We start from the raw sequence: 22,559 nt of genomic DNA on the forward strand, positions 1-22,559 counted from the left end.
GAATTTTGGCAGGCTCTTTAATTACATGGGCATCATAACCAAATCCATTTCCCACCCCTCCTGTTTCTAGGCTAGGGTACTCAGTGCCGCTTTTTATGAAGACAATTAGGAGCAAGAGTATGTCATTCGACCCCTCGAGCCTGCTCCACCATTCAATAAGATCATGGCTGACCTGATTGTGGCCTCAACGGTACCTACCTGACTTTTTTTGTTAATTGAATTTAAATTCCACCAGCTGTCCCCCCTCTCCCTAAAGAGCTACTATGTAACTGACTGAAAATCTTGCAATAGCAGCCTGAGGTCACTCACTGTCCAATTTTCAATCCTTCACTGAGAGCCTTTCGGCCTTTGTTTGGTGCTCTCGTGATCTCTCAAAGCATTCTTGCACCAACAGACACTAAATTAATTCAGTAACATACAGTGTCCCTAATCTCCTTGTGTGCCTTTAAGATTTGGAATACCAATTGAATTTTGACAGAAAAATATCCCGATGCAAATTTACCTTCCACACTTAACGAATGGCATTTTATCCCAATCAGATTTGGCAATTAGAATAGCAACTTTCTACTTTCACTGAAAGAAATCAGATGACGGCAGCTTTATAATTAAAAGTCAGCTTTCTGGTCAGTCAGTCCATTGGGGCAACTTCTTGCAAAAACAGAAAACAATACCAGTGCTTGCATTAAAAATTTTGGTTTACAATCTAAATGTTTTATAAGTTATTGAATCTTGTTTTAAAGACTATAAAAGTGACCAGATTTTGAAACATTGAAAGTTGATTTGTGGCATCATTTTGGTGTTTAAAATGTTTACTGTGATCCTTTAACTGTATTTGTTTGATATGGCCCATTATATCTGTTACCTTAGTTTTGAACCAACAATGTTCAGAGTTACTTGCAATGCTCGATGCAAAGGATCAGCACACTTTCCAAAGAACATTGCCGGTAAACAAGAAAGACTTCACTGAGGTTACAACATTGGAGGTAAAAGTCCTGGTGAACTCCTTTACTAACCATTTACGATCTCTGTTTTCATTCTACATTTACTTTGTAAAATGATCTGAGTTGATTAGTACATTGTTTAATATCAAATTGAACAAGTACAGATTTATTTTCTTGATAATGCTCTAGTTGGTTGTATGATGAACCTTTGATTTTCCCTGCTGGGTGCATTCACAATTTTGCGTATGCTATTTAGAAATAGAGTCAAGGCAAAATTGTTCACTTGAAACAGTGATCAGAGGTAGTGTCAAGAACATCATTGGCAGAGATTTGGGACTTCATTGTGTTAGGATCACAACCAATGTTATTCACTGACCAAGCCAAATCCCAAAGGGATTTTTCCTTAGTTCTGTTGAAGAGTCATACGGACTTGAAACGTTAACTGTATTCCTCTCCGCAGATGCTGTCAGACCTACTGAGTTTTTCCAGGTATTTTTGTTTTTGTTTTGGATTTCCAGCATCCACAGTTTTTTGCTTTTATTCCAGAGGGAAACTTGTCTTACTGATAACTTTTTTTTTGTATTTTGAAAACGAGGGGAAAATTACTGATCCCAGAAACATAGAATTCCAGTAACATTTTCAGGATTTTAAAATTGTAAGATATTAACAAGAAGAAAAAAAAAATCACACAAGATTAAAATACACAGTTCAACAGTCATGCTAAACGTTCCCCCAAAAAACCCACTTGGTCAAATCACAGAAGTAAACTACTTAGCAACAGCTCCCTTATAGATTTTTAACCATAAAAATCCAGTAATATTACCCAAGGTAAAACCGCTATTCTAATAACATATGCCACACTACTTTGCACTTTCCTCCACTCTGCTTTGGAATCGAAGGAAGTTCAGAAAAAGACTGCTTTCTGAAAACAAAGACTTTTCTGGCTTAAAATTGGATGGCTGTTTCAAAATTCACAACTTTTCTCAGCACAGAGCTGGTCTCAGGACATCTCTCCCACACAGCCGACACAACTGAACCAAACATCTTTCCTTAAATATCCTTTTCCCCTTTAATCTTAGATTCCATTGTTCTAAGCACCTTTTTGAATTCAACTTTTCCAAAATATAAAAACCTGTCATGTCTTCCTATTGCCTCCCTTTCAGGTAAAATAAAATTTAACAACCTTCCCTTGTTTACTTCTGAAAGCTTTGTAAGTTGTAAAAGTCCCTTGTCACTTTAAAACTAAACAGCTGAAATGTCAAATTCCTACTTCTAAAGCAAATTTCAAACCCAACCTATTTACTTGTACCTTCAACTTCACTATAGTCTCTCATTACAAATGCATGCATTTAATACTGTTGCCTTTCATCTCTCTGCTCCCACAGACAGGCTGTCTTTACTAACCTTCCCCAAGTTTAATTACACAAACCCATGCACATGCGCACAGCCTTCTTTACAAAATACCACCAATTTCTCAAAAATATTAATAACAAATAGATTCCATTTTTTTTATTCATTCACGGGACGTGGGCTTCGCTGGCTGGGCCAGCATTTATTGCCCATCTCTAGTTGCCCTTGAGAAGGTGGTGGTGAGCTGCCTTCTTGAGCTGCTATAGTTCATGTGGTGTAGGTACACCCACAGTGCTGTTAGGAAGGGAGTTCCAGGATTTTGACCCGGTGATAGTGAAGGAATGGTGATATATTTCCAAGTCAGGATAGTGAGTGACTTGGAGGGGAACTTCCAGGTGGTGGTGTTCCCATTTATCTGCTGCCCTTGTCCTTCTAGTGGTCGTGGGTTTGGAAGGTGCTGTCTAAGGAGCCTTGGAGAATCCCTGCAGTGCATCTGGTAGATGGTACACATTGCTGCTACTGTACGTCGGTGGTGGAGGAGGGAGTGAATGTTTCTGGATGTGGTGCCAATCAAGCGGTCTGCTTTGTCCAGATTCTTTAGTGTTGTAGGAACTGCACTTATCCAGGCAAGTGGGGAGTATTCCATCACATTCCTGACTTGTTCCTTGTAGATGGTGGACAAGCTTTGAGGAGTCAGGAGGTGAATTACTTGTTGCACGATTCCTAGCCTCTGACCTGCTCTTGTAGCCTCAGTATTTATATGGCTAGTCCAGTTCAGTTTCTGGTCAATGGTAACCCCCCAGGATGCTGATAGTGGAGGATTCAGTGATGGTAATGCCATTGAACATCAAGAGGCGATGGTTGGATTCTCTCTTGTTGGAGATGGTCATTGCCTGACACTTGTGTGGCACGAATGTTATTTGCCACTTGTCAGCCCAAGCCTGGATATTGTCCAGGTCTTGCTGTATTTGGATATGGACTGCTTCAGTGTTTGTGGAGTCGCGAATGGTGCTGAACATTGTGCAATCATCAGCGAACATCCCTCTTCTGACCTTATGGTGGAAAGAAGGTCATTGATGAAGCAGCTGAAGATGGTTGGGCCTAGGACACTACCCTCAGGAACTCCTGCAGTGATGTCCTGGAGCTGTGATGATGATCTCCAACAACCACAACCATCTTCCTTTGTGCTAGGTATGACTCCAACCAGCGGAGCGTTTTCCTCCTGATTCCCATTGACTCCAGTTTTGCTGGGGCTCCTTGATGCACACACTGTCAAATGCTGCCTTGATGTCAAGGGCAGTCACTCTCACCTCACCTTGGGAGTTCAGCTCTTTTTTTGTCCATGTTTGAACCAAGGCTGTAATGAGGTCAGGAGCTCAGTGGCCCTGGCAGAACCCAAACTGGGCATCAGTGAGCAGGTTATTGCTAAGCAAGTGCTGCTTGATAACACTGTTGATGACCCTCTCATTACTTTACTGATGATGGAGAGTAGAATGATGGGGTTGTAATTGGCCGGGTTGGATTTGTGCTCCTTTTTGTGTACAGGACATACCTGGGCGATTTTCCACATAGCCGGGTAGATGCCAATGTTGTAGTTGTACTGGAACAGCTTGGCTAGGGGCGCAGCAAGTTCTGGAGCAGAAGTCTTAAGTACTATTGCCAGAATATTGTCAGGGCCCACACCCTTTGCAGTATCCTGTGCCTTCAGCCGTTTCTTGATATCACATGGATATCAACTGAATTGAATTGGTTGAAGGCTGGCATCTGTGATGCTGGGGACCTCCGGAGGAGGCCATGGAGATGGATCAACCACTCGGCACTTCTGGCTGAAGATTGTTGCGAATGCTTCAGCCTTTTTTGCACTGCTGTGCTGGGCACCTCCATCATTGAGGATGGGGATATTTGTGGAGCCTCCTCCTCCAGTGTGTTGTTTAATTGTCCACCACCATTCACAACTGCAGAGCTTAGATCTGATCTGTTGGTTGTGAGATTGCTTAGCTCTGTCTATCACTTGCTGTTCATGCTGTTTGGCACGCAAGTAGCCCTGTTTTATAGCTTCACCAGGCTGAAACCTCATTTTTAGGTATGCCTGGTGCTGCTCCTGGCATGCCCTCCTGCACTCTTCATTCAGCCAGGTTTGATCCCCTGGCTTGATGGTAATGGTAGAGTGGGGGATATGCCGGGCCATGAGGTTAGATTGTGCTCGAGTACAATTCTGCTGCTGATGGCCCACAGCACCTCATTGATGCCCAATCTTGAATTGCCAGATCTGTTCGAAATCTATCCCATTTAGCATGGTGGTAGTGCCACACAACATGATGGAGGGTATCCTCAATGTGAAGGCGGGACTTCGTCTCCACAATGACTGTGTGGTGGTAACTCCTACTGATTCTGTCATGGACAGATGAATCAGCGGCAGGCAGGTTGGTGAGAATGAGGTCAAGTATGAATTTCCCTCTGTGGTTCCCTCACCACCTGCCGCGGACCCAGTCTAGCAGCCAAGTCATTTAAGACTCGGCCAGCACGGTTAGTAATGGTGCTACCAAGCCACTCTTGGTGATGGACATTGAGGTCCCCCACGCAGAGTACATTCTGTGCCCATGCCACCCTCAGTGCTTCCTCCAAGTGATATTCAACATGGAGGAGCATTGATTCATCAGCTGAGGGAGGGCGGTAGGTGGTAATCAGCAGCAAGTTTCCTTGCCCATGTTTGACCTGATGCCGTGAGATTTCATGGGGTCCGGAGTTGATGTTGAGGACTCCCAGGGCAACTCTCTCCCGACTGTATACCGCCGTGCCGCCACCTCTGCTGGGCCTGTCCTGCGTTTGGGACAAGACATATCCGGGGATGGTGATGGTGGAGTGTGGGACATTATCTGTAAGGTATGAATCCATGAGGATGACTATGCCAGGTTGTTGCTTGACTAGTCTGTGAGACAGCTCTCCCAATTTTGGCACTAGCCCCCCGATGTTTGTAAGGAGAGCTTTGCTGCAATTGCCATTGTCAATCGCAATTCACAACTTCACAATTGTTATCAGCTTCAGTGACCTGCCACACAATGATGAAACTGAATGGGAGGGAGGGAGGAAAAAGCATTAAAGGGAGAGAAAGCAGAGACAGTCGTCCTGTCACATTTTCACCAGGAATATCTCCTGTCCTCCACATAGTGCCATGGATTCTTTTGTGTCCATGCAGGAAGACAGACAAAGCCTTAATTTAATATTTTATCTGAAAAATAGTACCTGCAATAATGCATCACGCCTCATTGTCAGCCTAGATTATGTGCTTAAATTCTGGAGTGGGACTTGAACCCATTACCTTTTGACTCGGGTGAGAGTGCTACCAACAGAGTCAAACTGCTGCTCCAAGAATTATTTTTCCATGTGTGGCTTGCCCTTTTGGTCAACACTGATGTGGCTGTTTCTGTTATGGCATGAATTTTATCACAAGCTATTTGGTGAATGGTTCTGTGCCACTACAAACAAGCTGCTCACAAGCTGCTTACATTTGGGAGCCCTGCATTGCATCAGTGAAGCTTATGAACTGTTGTAGGAATGCAGTAGTTCTAAGTTATTGAAATTTTCAGATAAATATTTGGTGATTACATTTCAGCTGACTGTACCTCTCCATTAATCCAGATTTCTGTTTGTTTTCCTTCAGCTGGGAGTGCTTGGAGCATGTCACTGTAATGGTACTGGAGCAGAGCCCTGTGCCTGTGCCAGAATGGCAGCTGCCACACGGAAACAACTGCTGCAGCTGAAGGAAGAGGTTCATTACTTTTGAAATTTGTTACTAAGATAAAAGTAGTTTGAGGTTATAAATATTATAAGTTAAAATTAGTTTATTCTACCACTGTGATGCTTGAGATTCATAATGCAGTTATTTTTATTATGTTGAACTGTGCAGATCCTTTAAAAAAAAATACACAACGCTTATTGAAGAGCTTAATTTAGGGGAATTTCCTTGGTGCTTCTGCTGCACTACCATAACTTAGGAAGCTAAGGTGAAACTTCATTTAAGGACGTAAACAGGGCTTCTGCTAAATCTTTGACAAAGTTACAGTGGCATAATCCCTGAGGAATTTCATCCTCTTAATATTCTTATTTGGCTCTCCAGTTTTAATTGGTGTAAAATTGGTAAATAATGTATGTAATGACACATAGAAGAGCAAGAGCAACTCTGTTTAGTTAATGAACCAAGTGGCTTTAGTGTTATACTTAGCCTTTTGTTCAATTCTTCCAACTTAAACATATCAGGTTAAAGAGGGAATGATTTTGCTAGAATGATGAATGCAGTACATTTTTTTTAAAGAAAGGCATCTTGGGGTTCTGTAGACAGTATTATTGAACTGTGAGGAGGATAATGTAGAATTTCAAAAGGACATGGACAAATTGGTGGAATAGCCAAACAAGTGGCAGAATAAGTTCAGTGTGGAGAAATACAAAATGATTCATTTTGGCAGAAAGAACAGGAGAAACAATATAAAATAAAGGGTACAACTCTAAAGCGGGTGCATGAGCAGAGGGACCTGGATGTATATGTGTATAAGTCATTTAAGATGGCAGGACAGGTTGAGAGAATGGTTGATAAAGCATACAGTATCCTAGGCTCTATTAATAGGGCATAGAGTACAAAACCAAAGAGGATATGTTGAACTTCAGCCTCAGCTGAAGTATTACATCCAGTTCTGGGGACTGCACTTTAGGAAAGATGTGAAGGCATTGGAGAGAATGCAGAAAAGATTCATGAGAATAGTTTCAGGGATGAGGAACTTTAGTTATGAGGATAGACTGGAGAAGTTGGGACTGTTTTCCTTGGGAAGAGAAGGTTGAGAGGAGATTTGATAGAAGTATTCAAAATCGTGAGGGGTCTGGTCAGAGTAGATGGGGAGAAACTGTTCCCATTGTTGAAAGGATCAAGAACAAGAGGGCATAGATTTAAGGTAGAAAAAGCAAAATACTGCAGATGCTGGAAATCTGAAACAATTTTAAGGTAATTGGCAAAAGAAACAATAGCGATGTGAGGAAGAACATGTTCATGTAGCGAGTGTTAAGGTCTGGAATGCACTGCCTGGGAGTGTGGTAGAGGCAGATTCAATCGAGGCATTCAAAAGGGAATTAGATTGTTATTTGAAAAGGAAAAATTTGCAGCATTACGGGGAGAAGGCAGGAGAATGGCACTAGGTTAATTGCTCATATGGAGAGCTGGTGCAGACACAACAGGCCGAAATGCCGCCTCATGCTCTGTAACACTTCTGTGATTATATTGAGTTGTTATATGACCCAGTGGACTGTAGAAGGGATGATGATCATCTTCATGAATATTGTATAAGCTGGCAAAGTGTGTTGCACAGATAAAAGCCGAACTTGTTTGATGGGAGGAAGTAGCATCTGACTGTATTAATGACAGACATAATGGTATTCATGCTGAATCCTTAAAAGTTACTATGTCCAAAATGAAAAGTGATAATATTGTTAGTAAAATGAGTGCTACCCACCACTGACTCACTTCAGATCTGCTTCTCTACTAATTTCGATCCACCTGAGGGGGTCTTGATGACATTTATATTTTTTGATGTATTTAGGTCAATGCAGTGCATCTGTTGCATACATTGGAACTCTGCAGTGTTTCATAGTATGATACAGCAGAGACAGGAGAGAAAGAGGCCATTTAGCCTATTGTACTTGTGCGAGCTCCTTGATGGAACTTTCAAATTAATCCCTCTCCCCTGCTCTTTCCCCATAGTCCTGTAAATGTTTTCCATTCAAGTAATGATCCAATTATCTTCTGAAAGTTCATATTGAATCTGCTTCCACCACCTCTTCAGGTAATTCATTCCAGATCAATGTCAGCTCTGGTTCTTTTGCCAATCATCTCAAATCTGTGCACTCTGGTTGCTAGCCCTCTACCCCTGGAAATAGCTTATCCTTTTTATACTACCAAACCATTCATGATTTTGAATGCCTTTATCAAATCTCCTCTTAACATTCTTTCCTCTAAGGAGAATAACTCCAGAATAATAAATATATTCATAAGAGGACAAACTAGCTTTAGTTTTTATGAAAAATATATGAAACAGGTTATGTCTTTACACAAGGTCTTACAACGTCATAAAGGTCAGAGGAGTTCCACTTGAATTTCTCTTAGGCTGTTGAAAATTTTTGACTTGCTGGCTGAAGAAGCTGGAAGTTACAGAAGTATATGCCTGTGTCTTGGATTTTCTCTCTATGCACTTTGATTCCGATACTGAGAACCTCCCTAAGCATGCCTTTCAAGATTCTCCATCATCTCTGCTGCATGATGAATTCATCAATAAATTAATGACAAAAGGGATGGCCTCAGTGGCTGTCGCAAGACTATCTGAAAGAACTGTAAATCTTTATGCAGATAAATATTTCTGATTCTAATAGAAAAATGGGCTGACTAGTAGGCTATGACGATTATGCTTTCAAGTAATTGTTATGGTTGTGCATAGCTAAAGAGAAGATCACAAACATAGACCAGAATTTACAAGTGCAATCTGTCTTTTTCTTAGTACTCTGGTACCAGATACCAAAGCTTGGAGAGGCTTTGGAGGAAATTTACTAGAATTATATCAACGATGAAAGACTTAGTTACATGGAGTAATTACAGAAATTGGGCTTGTTCTCCTTAGAGCAGAGAAGATTAAGGGGAGACATGAGAGAGATGTTCAAATCTTTAAATGTTTTGTTCGGGTAAATAAGGAAAATTGTTTCTAGCAGCAGAGGACAACCAGAGGACTCCAAAATTAAGGAATCAAAGATGACGTAAGGAAAAAAACTGCAGCGAGATGTTATATGGAATGCACAGCCTGAAAGTGTGGTGGTAGCAAATTCAATAATAACTTTATGCTGGACTATGGAGAAAGAGCAGGGGAGTGGGACTAAATGAATAGCTCTTTGAAAGAGCCGTTACAGGCTTGATGGACCAAGTGGCGGCTGCCTCTGTTGTACTGTATGATTCTGTGATACCAACTTTAGATTGAGTTGTTTGGAACTGTTGAGAAGGAGCTATTTGTCTTCCTTATCTCTGTTTAATGACTACAAATACCAAATTCAATGTATGACTTTTAAAGTATGCATCGAACTGCCCTTACTTGATTGTTCATAGCTCCTGTCTTGCATGCAACAGCAAGGGTGGAATTTTCTGTGCCCATTGGAGTCCGCTGTCATGGCTGCTTTGAGTGGAAATATGTTGGCAAGGCCAAAAATTGGTTTCACAGTGCTTTGAAACCAGTTTGCAATCATCCACTCTGCCCATCAATGGCGGGCTGACTTTCCTGTTGCTGGACATCAGGAATTTCATTTTAATACACCTGCATATCATTATGAGCCCTGCTCACTGGAATCATCCCCCCCAAATCAAATTTACTGCCCATGTCGGTGGGAAAACATGCGGTGCAGAACATGTCTTGACAAGTGCGACATGCAGAAGTCGGGACTTACTGTCAGGGCCTTGCTCACATCGTGGATACCCGAGGGGCAGAAGATGCTAGACCCATACAGCAACCGGAAGCTTTGCATGCTGGGTGGGTTTTGATGGACATGGCTCTGCCACGAAGCAGCACACGGAAGGTCACCGTTGAGCATCTGCTTCAGGGAATCTGATCTGCTACAGATGGCCGTGGAAGGGGTGGAGAGGAAGGTGTATGGGGGGGTGGGGGCGTCTGGGGAGAGGAAGATCTAGGTTTGACTGGGAGAGGAAGGTGTACCGGGGCGGGAGGGAAATATGGTGTTCCGGGGGTGTGGGGAGTGAGGTTTGGAGGAGGGGAGTAAGGGGGTGAGGTGGGTGTAACGGGTGAATGTGACAATTGGACAGGTAGGTGTAAGGGAAGGAGTTCGGAGGGGGGCAGGAAGGAGTCCAGGTGGGGGGTGGTGAGGAAGGAGTTTGCAGGAGGGAAGGAGTAAAGGGAAGTGTGATGTCCAGGTGAACGTGCAAGGGAGGGGTCTATGGAGTCAATGACTGCCTTCTGGGGAGCAAAATAAGGTTGGGCATGGTAGGAGTGAATGGTGAGAATAAGGAAGGGCAGAATGACTCAGTAGGATGGGAGGGTGAGGGTGCGACGGTAGCAGTAGAAGGGACGGCGAGGGCGGTTGGTAGGGACTCTGAGGCAGACACGGACCCTGGGGATGTGAAGGAGGCTGGGGAGGTCAATGTGGATGGGGTGGGATTCTCAGGAAAATAGAGGCAGCATGCACGTTCACCTGGACATCCCGGAAAGAAAAGGGTTCTGGCTGGTAGGTGAGAGTGGGGAGGTGGAATGCAAGGGGATCAACAGTGATGGGGCAAAGGACATGGGTGACCAGGGAGGGGAAAGGACGGTGGAGCTAAAAATATACTTCACCAGTACCATCTTGCAAAATCGAAAGTGAAAGGAGCCATGTACTGGGCGGGCATAGGAGCTGCATGGGAGCACGATCAGTGGGTGGGTGAAGATGCAGGTCAGCTCAGATGGACAACTGAAAGCTAAGCCCAGCAGGCAGCATTGAAAATGCCCAGGACATTGAGATGAGCATGATGGAGGAAAGATCTGCGTGCATGGGAGAGTACTTGCACGAGACTCCGAAAGGCCCTGCCACAACACATACTTCTCCCTCCAGAATCACTCATGGGCCAGCTGCGTGCAGCTGAACTGCTTGTGGGAGGGGGATGCAGGGAGAGGACTCGCAAAGCCTGTAAATGAAGCTGAAAGACACCATTATACATTATTCAGTGCAAGTGAATGTATTTTCAGATTATAAAGTGACAAAATGTGTTCACCTGTGCAACCACTTGTGATCAGAAATTCTTAACTTTTCTAGGCCTACCATTTCTTCTAGGTGCACCCCTGATGTCCGCAGCAGGAGAGGAGACAGCCTGTGCAATGGTTGGCCCTGTTGCCCCTGATGACTTCGACATGAATTCTCTGAAGAGCCGAGGCCTTGGGGCACGCCAGCTTGCTTTGGCTGTTCCTCCTGTGGACCAGCTGCTCTTTCTGCGGTGACTGAGGATGAGGTTGAGGGGGTCACACACACAGTGGACTCGGAGGGAGAGGATTGCCTCTGAGATTCCTGAGTGGATGACCGAGAGTGTCCAGCTGCCGCTCCTCCTCCCTTCGGGTGCCTGAGGGTCCCGGCCTGATTCCTTGAGGGGGAAGGAGCACTTGGAGGGACGTCGAGGTGCCCCATTTCCCCCTTGCATTGCCACTGCAGGACTCACCCATGGCTACCGCAATGGAGTGGAGGTCCATGCATATCTCTGTTTTGCTGGACTAGGGTTTCCATGGTGTCCGCCATTCTTCCCATGGTGACCTCCATATATGCATATCTGGGCACCACTTCATCAGAGAGCAGGCTGACACAGCCTTCTGAATCACCTGTCACTCTGTTGAAGGCTTTCTGTGTGATGTTCCCCCACCTTATGTTGACTCTCAACAATGTTGGAAGGCTGAATCCAGAGGCTCATCATCTGACTCTGACCTCACAGATGCCTCTTCCCCAGCAGTCCTCCAAGTGCGGGAGAGCTCGCACGAACCTGCCTGCTTCCTGCTGTGTACGTGTGTCTGTGCGGTGACCATCAGATTGTGAACCCAAGCCTGCTCTAGATCTAGGTCCCACTGAGGTGTGTGTCCCTGTGCTGGTGGAGGGTGTGGTTAACCGCTGTGCCAGGTCTTCCAGGCTGCTTATTTCCAGCTCTTCAATGGAGGGAGGTGTCCTCTTGGCTGGAGATGAGGACCTGGATGGAGCTGAGGGACTGGCTGGCTGAGGATATCGGTTGCTTGGCAGAGCTTCCCGTGACTCAAAGTAGAGATGATTAGTGCATGGCAGCAGAGTCAAAAGCAGGAGAGAGAGCACTCTTAGTTGCTTTGAGAGAAGGATGATGTAGTGCAGGATCCTCACGTGGGTGTTCACCACCAACTTCACGTCATTGCAGGCACAGTCCATGTCCTCACCAGTCAGCGTGATGGCATGCTCCTCAAAGTGAGTGAGGGGCCTAATGTTGGCCACTTCACCCCTAGTCTTGGACCTCTCCCTGCTGTTGTGAGCCAGCTTCTCCTGCATGAAAACAGATGGAGGAAGTGTGAGCAGGATGCATCACACTGCATGGAGTGTTTGTGTGGTGAGCGGAGCCATGGACTGGTTGAGAACACGAGCTCCAGAGGATATGAGCCTGATGGAGATGTGAGGGTGTGTGTGGGAGTTCGTAGTGCTGTCCTTTGAGGTGTGAGATCCCTGTGGATATGTGATGAGTTTGTGAGTGTGAGAGTTGAGAGTGACGAGAAAGTGAGTTACCCTGGCAGAATGGGTAGGTAGGTCAGGTGTTTCTCCCGTGTTGGTGCAGACTCGATGGGTCGAAGGGCCTCTTCAGCACTCTGTGATTCTGTGAATGAATGAGACCATTCATCCTCTTTGCACTGGATGGCTGTCCTCTTTTGCAGGGCATTGGTGCTGACTGCCACTGCTTCCCATGCTGGATTGGTGATCTTGCATGATGGCTTCCTTCTGCCCCTGTGTAATATCCAGGACCAAGCTGAGAGGTGGATTTGTGACAGAACAATCGTTTCAATCTATTACTCAGCACTTTGAACGTGTTTCTTTTCCAATGCCCTTTGTATTGAGCTCATTAACATGTGGTGATCAGTTAAACTGCTTTATGCGTTGGACATAGATTTCCTGACATCAAGATGGCAGGCATGTTCGAAACTGGCCAGCATAGTTCCATAACCTGAATGCAGATGCCTGTCAAATTAATGATATACAAATTTGAGGCTCAACATGACGCTTCAAAGTGCCACCTGGAGGCTGGGTGTGTGATCTATCTCCAAGATTTTCTGTCAACCTCGCTTATATGAAAGCTGCAAAGTAATGTTGTTTCTAAACACTAACTGTTCTCCATATTGCTTTCTTGTCATGACTTTTGTAACAGACACAAATGTAATTTAAGAACTTGTCAATTAAGTTAATTTTTTCCATGTGTAATCTTGAATTGTTAGTTTGATCTTCAGAGAAAGCGAGAGGAAGAGGCGTACATAATGGTTGATGCATTTAGAATTGCTTTTGAACACCAATTGAAAAGGACAAATGATCAAACTCTCCGAATTACTGAAGTGGAAAAACTGCATAGAAAGGATCCCAAGAAAGGACTTGTTTGGAAACGAACAAAAGAAGGTAAATCCTAGATGTATGACCTGTTAATTTTGTATATTAACTCAGTTGCAGTATGTACAAATGCATGTGTCGAGTTCAGCCATAAATCGTTTCAAACTCAACTTTTTGAGCATTTCACCAGATCAATGTGTCGCCAATTCTACACTGGTCTGACATTAATTCCTGATCTATCTGTTGAATATGTAGTGATTTTTTTTTTCTTTTGCACATCATTCCAGATCCTATCAACAAAACAAAAGTGATTCATACAACACTTGGACAAAAGTTGATGGGCCTGTTCAATTCCTCAACAGATTGTAAGAAACTGGAGGTCTTGGAGGATCCGCAGGAGGTGCTGAAGATACTTATAGACTTGGTCTGTGATGCTTTAAATATATTACTCCATAATGACTGACTTTGTGGGGAGGGTGGATTCTATAGAATCTTGCATCAAACTATCATATGCCATATTAGTGTTTGAAATGGTAATCTCTGTTTAAACAATATTTAAAAGGAAATATCAGGAGTCTAATACATGATTATTACTAAAATAACCTGTATTGCTTACACAGGTACAAGAAAAGCTAAAGTAGTGCAAAACATAGGTGTTGTTTTCTTTCTGCAGTGCTCGTTCCAAAGAATTTAATAACTAATATTTCACATGTGGTGTTCCATTGTTTCAGAATTGTAGTCACCTTTCTCTGCCAAAATAAGATGGAACAGCATTATTTTAAAATAATATTGTTAGAAAATCCATGGTTATCCATTTTTTTCTTAATTACAAAACTGTTATTAGCATTAGCTCATTTGTAGCATGTGGAAAGTTGGTGTAAAGCAAATAGTTTTTTTTTGCTATGTTCCTGTTGTATACTTTGACTAGAAATAGAATGAGATCTTACCTTGGCATAGGTGATTTATTATGATATTGCGCAATAAAATTAAGCTCATTGTTGGTTTGAAATGATCTGAACAGCAATAAAGTGGTCAGAAAAATGGCAAATGATATTTAATAGAGAGAAATCTCCCACCGGAAGAGCGTCTCATTCCCCCGCTTTATCCCTGTATTCCTGCAAGTTTATTTCCTTCAAGTACCCATCCAATTTCCTTTTGAAATCATTGATCATCTCTGCTTCTACCACTGCTGTGAGTAGCGAGTTCCAGTTGATTACCACTAGCTCTGTGTAAAAAAAAAAAAAGTTCTTTCTCACATTCCCCTGCATTTCTTGCCTAAAACTTTAAGTTTGTGTCCTCTTGTACCAATAGGTAATGGCAGCAATTTTTCCTTGTCTACCTTATCCAAACATGTCATAATCTTGTACACCTTTATCAAATCTCCCCTTAATCTCCTTTGCTCAAGGAGAACAACCCAGCTTACATACGAACATTCGAATTAGGAACAGGAGTAGGCCATTCAGCCATCGAACACGCTCTGCTGTTCAATAAGATTATGGCTGATCTGATTGTGGCCTCAACTCCACATTCCACCTATCCACCTTTGACTCCCTTTTTAGTCAAGAGTCTATATACCTATGCCTTAAAGATATTCATTGAACCTGCTTCCACTGTTCTCTGGGGTAGAGAGTTCCAAAGATTCATGACCCTCAGAGAAAAAATTTCTTCTCGTCTGTCTTAAATGGGAGACTCCTTATTTTTAAACTGTGTCCCCTAGTTCTCACTTCTCCCACAAGTGGAGAATATCCTTTCAGCATCCACTTTGTCTGGCCATCTCAGGATGTTGTATGTTTCAATAAGATCACCCCTCAATTATCTAAACTCCAATGGCTGGAGGCCCAGCTTGTCCAACCTTTCCTGGTAAGATAACCCATCCATCGCAGTTATCAGTTGAGTGAACCTCCTCCAATCTAACCTTGTAATTGCCCCATCCTTGGAACCATTCTGGTTCCAGATCTCCTCTGCAATGTCTCATGAACCCTCGTATCCTTCCTTAAGTGTTGCAGACTAAGTCATGATCAAACTAGACAGTGTTTTAGCCCAATCACATCTTGAGCACTCTGCCCTCTTCTGGTAATTGAGACACAAGGGAGACAATGAAGAGAATAGCCATGTGGATGATCCCGGTCTTAAAGGTCTCCATTATGGGAAAGGACTAGAGAAATCTGGGCCCTTCAGTCTTGCATTGAAACTTCAGCCTTTATTTGATGAGGCTCCTAGTAGGGCTTGAATTCATAACTTGAATCAGGTGAGAGCAGTATGACTAACACATGAAATGGACTCCTGGGTGCCATAATAGAAGTGAAGACCCTGGTGTTATTTAATAATCAACTGGAGCGCACTAGGGTCTTTCAGGATGGATAAACTAGGGTGAGCTGAATGACCTGTCTTGTTCATAATCGTCTTGTGAAATCTGTTGCCATAAATGATTATCTGACTGGCTTGAAGTATTCATCTGATATTTGCTCACTTATTATGGTTTTAATTATTGACTAAGTTATAGTCTGAATGTGTTTATTTCTTTCCATTGACAGTTAAATGATAAAGAGGAAGCTCTGGCACATCAGCGGAAGGTTAGCTATATGCTGGCACGAAGTGTTGAGGAACAAGAACGAAATCACTTGAGAAAGGACACTCCAACTATTGAAACATCTGAAATTGAACATTGTCAAAAAAGATGGCACGAGTTAAAAAATATTTCTTGCCCATCAATTGATCAAAACCGGAGTGAACACAGAACTCTTTTGAGGACAAACTCTTCCCCTGCAGGTTACTTTGTGGGCAGTTGAGAATTCAGGAGCATTTATGAAAACACTGATTTTGTGGCAAGAAGTTTTATGGAACAAGATAATGAATGTCACTGAAGCAAATAAAAACTTGACTTTTAATGACTTCTGTTCATAAAATGTCAAAAAGGCAATCCTTCAGAAGCAACATGATATCTATTGCTTAAATTAATTGATATGTAGTCTTTTAAAAATTGACTGTTTAAGCTACTAATTTAGTTTCCCTCTTATGGAAATGTTGATCATCCAATTTGTTTACATGGTTTAGTTTGCCGTACAAAATTAGAACGTGAGTGACTTACCAAACCTAAATATATTACAGCATTTAATGTACAAATGTTTATGGATATAATTTAAATGTTTCTTGACTCTTAAATAACACAATTTATCATATAACCCTAACAAGGAATACAGTTCAAACAGCTATCAAACTGGCAATGGTCTGGCCAGACAACATTTCGAATATTGTTTCAGTTCTGGTCATTAAAACACAGGGGAAACAATGCAGAGAATTGCCATGCAGGTGATCCTGGTCTTGCAGGTCATGAGAAAAAATCTAGAGAAACTTGGGCTGTTCAACCTTGAAGGAAGGTGTCCTGAGAGGTGATTTTTGTGAAGGTAAATAGCATCATTAAAAGTAAATCTGGAAAATTATTTAAGATTAAGTTGCAAGTGAAGGACACAGGTGAAAAGCAAATTTAGGATTGGTATCAGAAAATCTTTCATCACACGAAATAAATAATTTGCACTTTTGTATCACGTATCATGCTATACCCCAAAGTGCTTTGCAATGAATGACTTTTTAAGTGTATTCAGTGGTACTTAAGCAAACACAGCAGTTGTTCTGCACACCAAGGTCCCATAGACAGCAATCGAAGAAATGAGCAGCTAATCAATTTTAGCTAATATTGGGTGAAGGATACATCTTGGGGCGAATTCCCCTGTTCTGCTTCAGATTAAGACATGGGATTATCTTGTCCATTTGAGCCTTATCTGAAATTACCTTATTTATCATATAACCTCAAAGAGGAATTTATTTAGGGAAAATGATACAGATAGAATTTTAACTTCATTTTTTTTTAGAAAAAAAAGTTGATTGTGTTTAGCCTTGCCCAGATGCAACATGATAAATTGTACTTATGTCACAGAGGTCACTAATGCAAGTCATGTGAGAATAATGGTATTGGCAGGTATATTTTTTTAAAAAAAACTTAAGTTTATATAGATAAGTTTACTTAATTGTTGATTGGGGAAAATACAGCACAATATGACATAAAACATTCTATTCACAACATCATTTACTTGCTGATAAAATCGAATCCCTATGCTGTGCCTCTTCCCCACACCCATCGTATCCCCACAATAACATCAAATTACAGAAGTTGTGGTAGAGAATAGGCAGCAGTGATGCATCTGACCTACTCAAATTTAATCTTTCTCATGACATTATTTTGCATTGTGTAATATTTTCTGCCATATACCTCATATTCAGATATGTTTGAGACTTCTTGGTAATAGGTAAACGATAGAAAGATTAAGTTTGTCAAGGTGCGAACTCTCAATGTAGTAAGGATTATTACAACTAAATGATCAATTTAAAAAAATGGCAGATATGCAGTCTCATTATAATCAACTCATAACTATGTGCTAGCTTGTAGGTCTTCCTCCTACATTAGTAATGAGAAATACATTTTGAAGTGACAAGTGGAACAAACTTGAATAAACATTTTTGATGTTTTTTTTAAATTAATTTTCTCACTTTAAATTTATCTTCCTAGGAATATGATAAAACCTTGAAATTATTAATTACCATACAAGTGATTTTATATTCCGCAGTTACTTTTTTGTGGAAATGTTACTTGTGTGTTTTGAAATTTAGGTGGTATTCAGTGATATGAAGGTGGATTTGAGGTAGATGATCAGTCATAATCTTATTGAATGGCAGAGCAGGCTGAAAGGGCCAAATGGCCTACTCCTCCTCCTCCTGTAACATTTGACTTGTGGAAAGAGAAGAGCTGTAAAAACAACATAACCATAAGATTGTAATGAAAAGATACAATGACATAAGGATGTCCACTTGCTGTCCCAACTTAGAAGGACAAAAGAACATTGATCAAGGTGACTATCCATGCATTTGCACAATAATAGGTGGAAAAGTGCAGCACAAAGTGATACTAAAGCAAAATGCTGCAGATGCTAGAAATTTGGAATAAAGAACAGAAAATTCTGAAGTACTCAACAGATCAGGCACTATTTGTGGAAAGAAAAATAGTTAACATTTCAGGTCTCTCCTTTTGTCAGAACTGACTTCTCCAACCTCTGAAGCAGCACCAATTCGCTATCTCAAAACTCTCCTGGGCCACAGTTTCATTTCATCCTTTGCCTTGTCTGATGCTTTAACAAAAAACTTTATCTTCCTTTTATGAAAGAAGGATTGCAAGTTTCAACAATTCATATGTACCCACATCTCCCTAGATTCTTCTTCCCCTTCCCTTCCCTTCCCTCTGACCCTATTTCTTCGACCCATTCTGATGATAGGCCACAGACCTGAGAAGTTTACAGTTTTTCTTTTGACAGATGCTGGCTGACCGCCTGAGTAGCATTTCCAGCATTTTCTGTTTTTATTGTAGCACCAAATTATGCTGGTTTTAAAACAATGAAAATTAAGTGTACACCAGAGACAAACTGTTGCTAACGTTACAAACTTGATGCTGTACTCTGAAGCTGCAACCACCTACATACAATTGCCATTAGATGGGGCAAGTGTGCTAGTTCATCATTCTTTTGGGTAATATATTATTCTGGAAAAATAGTGGAGATATTAGGTAAAGACAAAATCAACTTTACACAGGAAAAATGACCTCTTTGGAAAGATAACTGAAATTGTACCCAAAAAAGAAGCCAATGCCTTTGAGAGACTCTGGGAGCAGAAAGTTTTTTCAGCAAATGGATGAGAAAAATATTGATTGAATTGATGAAGCTAATACTCTTTAAGGAATATGTAGGCTCACTTTCCCTGTCCTATTTAATGAGGAAGAAATATGAGGGGACTAAGACCTCACTGTATATTTTTATAAAATAGATATCCTCATGGCTATTTCAAACATTTTAAAAACTGGACAAAGACTTTTTAAAATGGCTGAAGCTGTGTCTGTCAATGACCCGCGCATGCAAGGAGCTACCGTGGCAGTATCAAAGAAACCTGCACCTCACTATCTCTGAAGAGACACTGTGGGCTGCAAAGACCAAATTCAAAGAGAGCTATATAAAATCCATCTGCATTTTATTATCCAGGTTGGTCAACTGGAGTCCACGCATCTGCTAGGACAAGAGGCCCACAACCTTCCTTTCAATTCTTATTGGTTGGGTCACTTAACTATCACAGGAACCCAGATGAGGTATAAACATCCCTTCTCAAAGACAAAAGTGGAGAGGTTGGAGCCATGTGACATGGACCTCTAGTTTGTGAAACCAGTGATAATGCCTTGTGGAATTGCAAGCTCAGACTGTGGTTTACCATCCGACAAGCAGTCTCACAGAAAAGGGGCTCTGCCCAGGTTTGGACACATGGCCCCCATCGACACTACTACTGCTGGGAATTCTGTACCATTGCCTACAAGACTAATTCATCTGCATAAAAACAAAAAGCTACTGCGGATGCTGGAAATCCAAAACAAAAACAGAATTACCTGGAAAAACTCAGCAGGTCTGGCAGCATCGGTGAAGAAGAAAAGAGTTGACGTTTCGAGTCCACATGACCCAAATTCATGTGGACTCGAAACGTCAACTCTTTTCTTCTCCACCGATGCTGCCAGACCTGCTGAGTTTTTCCAGGTAATTCTGTTTTTGTTTTTAATTCATCTGCATGCCCATCTCACTGTGTGAAGTCAATGCCACTGGAAAAGTGATCGGACAGCATCGGTTTGCAGCCTGCCAAGCACCGTGAAGGAATACCTCATTGGACTTTGATTATGGACTCCAGAACCAATGTGAAACACCGTTTCTTTTCTCTGTGGTCACTGCACTGTAAATCTCTTTATCCCTCTTTTACTGTTGGACTGCAAAGGGGGCAACGTTGTGACTCCTTCCCACGTTAGAGTTTATCCTATCTCGAGTTTGCTGTGGGGTTATTCATAGAAAATTGGACCACACTTAAACTGAGGGTTGGGAAATAAACCACCGTTTATAAAGGAGAAGGCAAATCAAAAACACCCTTCTGTTTATGGACAAGTGGTGAGAGGAGAAATTAATGCTGTTTAAATTAAACCCCTCTGTCCGTAACAGAAATTGGATGCTCAAATCCGGGGTCACCTATTTGCATTTGACCAGAGTCCAAGTTAAGATGAGCCAAATCTGAGCTGAGTCAATTAGGAACCAAAAGAGAAAAGTTCAGTGGCTGGAACAAATTTTAAAACACAAGTAACTTACCACAGCAAATTCCATTTCCCTAACACGAAGAAAATGGCAAATTTTGATGCCCAGATGTGGGTCAAGCAGGGAAATTTGAATGGTGAAACTTTAGTAGTCCTTAGCACAGAGCAACTGAAAGCTGTGGCTCGGGAAATTGCCCAGTAAAATGAAGGGAAGTGAATTAATCTAGCTGAGGAGCATATAAACGTATAGATGGAAAATGTATTCATGTAGCCTCAGTTCAAATGCAAACACACATCAATTTCCTGGGCCGACCTGTGCAAGTTTCCTGAATGATATAGAAGAAACCCTTTGGACTGTACAGGTAACATCCTGCTGCGATGCCTGCTCCTGGGGACTCAATGCAGTTTGGCGTTACACGAATGAATTTCTCCCAAATAATATATTTATATATTAAAAGCCTGGAGGCAGCGTCCGCCCATTAACTCCACAATTTGACTTATGTCGTATCTTATCAATATAAACGGATGAATAGCTTCTTGGTGCTGTTTTAAGGATGAGACTGGTTTGCACGTGAGTGGGTTTTTGGGTATCATTTGCAGTTGGGAGGTTACTGGTAGTTGGTATAAAAGCAAAATACTGCGGATGCTGGAAATCTGAAAAACAGAAAATGCTGGGAAAACTCAGCAGGTCTGGCAGCATCTGTGGAAAGAGAAACAGAATTAACGTTTTGAGTCTTCAGAGCTAAAGAGGTAGAAACATGATGGATTTTATACTGCTTAAGAGTGGATGGAGCAGGTGGAGCAAAATAGAAGGTCAGAGATAGGTGGGAGCTCAGGAGAGATTTGATAAAGAAATCATGGACACAATACAAAGATTGTGTTAATGGTAGTGTTAAAGACTAAATAAGGTGCTGATAATGGTATAAAGGTATGATAGGAGAATGTGTTAATAGCAGACTAAGGGTCAGCACTCTGTTAAAGCAAAACATAAGAACAAGTGACAGATGGCCGTGCAGGTTGGGAAAAAATATTGGTTTAAAAAGGGGTCAAGATGGAGGAGAGAGTTCATGGTCTGAAGTTGTTTAACTCAATGTTAAGTCCAGAAGGCTGTAAAGTGCCTAATTGGAAATGAGGTGCTGTTCCTCTAGTTTGCGCTGGACGTCACTGGAACATTGCAGCAGGCCAAGAATGGACATGTGGGCATGATGGTGAGTGAAATGGCAACAGAAAGGTCTAGGTCATGCTTTTTTTTTAATTCATGGGATGTGGGTGTCACTGGCTAGGCCAACATTTATTGCCTATCCCTAATTGCCCTTGAGAAGGTGGCGGGGAGCTGCCTTCTTAAATTGCTGCAGACCATGTAGTGTAGGTACACCTATTGTGCTGTTAGGGAGGGAGTTCCAGGATTTTGACCCAGTGACTGAAGGAATGACAATATCTTTCCAAGTCAGGATGGTGAATGGCTTGGAGGGGAACTTCCAGGTGGTGGTGTTCCATGTGTCTGTTGCCCTTTGCCTTCTAGATGGTAGTGGTCATGGGTTTGGAAGATGCTAAGGAGGCTTGGTGAGTTCCTGCAGTGCATCTTGTAGATGGTACACACTGCTACCTATGTGCATTGGTGGTGGAGGGAGTGAATGTTTGTGGATAGGATGCCAGTCAACTGGGTTGCTTTGTCCTAGATGGTGTCAAGCTTCTTGAGTGTTGGAGCTGCAGTCGTCCAGGCAAGTGGAGAGTATTCCATCACACTCTTGACTTGTGCCTTGTAGATGGTGGACAGGCTTTGGGGAATCAGGAGGTGAGTTACTTGCCTCAGGGTTCCTAGCCTCTGACCTGTACTTGTAGACACAGTATTTATAGGGCTAGTCCAGTTCAGCTTGCGGACTGAGCGAAGGTGTTCCGCAAATTTGACACCCAGTCTGCATTTAGTCTCCCCAATGTAGAGGATATTGCATTGGGAGCAGTGAATAGAGTAGACCAAATTGAAGGAGGTGCAAGTGAACCATTGCTTC

At 42.2% G+C, this 22,559-nt stretch overlaps 1 protein-coding gene across 6 annotated transcripts in view; it reads left to right on the top strand.

Moving 5' to 3' along the window:
• ccdc125 (coiled-coil domain containing 125) overlaps positions 1-17,923 on the top strand; it is a 57,471-nt gene extending 39,548 nt beyond the window's left edge. For 4 of the 6 annotated variants that reach the window (XM_078564354.1, XM_078564345.1, XM_078564338.1 and 1 more), the window contains 5 exons: positions 868-983; positions 5,953-6,060; positions 13,286-13,460; positions 13,679-13,815; positions 15,926-17,923. In XM_078564354.1, coding sequence (XP_078420480.1) covers positions 868-983; positions 5,953-6,060; positions 13,286-13,460; positions 13,679-13,815; positions 15,926-16,180 — 791 coding nt within the window. In that variant the 3' untranslated portion in view covers positions 16,181-17,923. The remainder of the gene's footprint in view (positions 1-867; positions 984-5,952; positions 6,061-13,285; positions 13,461-13,678; positions 13,816-15,925) is intronic. The other 2 variants (XM_078564363.1, XM_078564372.1) reach the window with 2 other exon arrangements.
• The last annotated feature ends 4,636 nt before the right edge of the window (positions 17,924-22,559 follow it).

This window comes from Cetorhinus maximus, chromosome 2 (genome assembly GCF_964194155.1).
Source record: "Cetorhinus maximus chromosome 2, sCetMax3.hap1.1, whole genome shotgun sequence".
Taxonomy (NCBI): domain Eukaryota; kingdom Metazoa; phylum Chordata; class Chondrichthyes; order Lamniformes; family Cetorhinidae; genus Cetorhinus; species Cetorhinus maximus.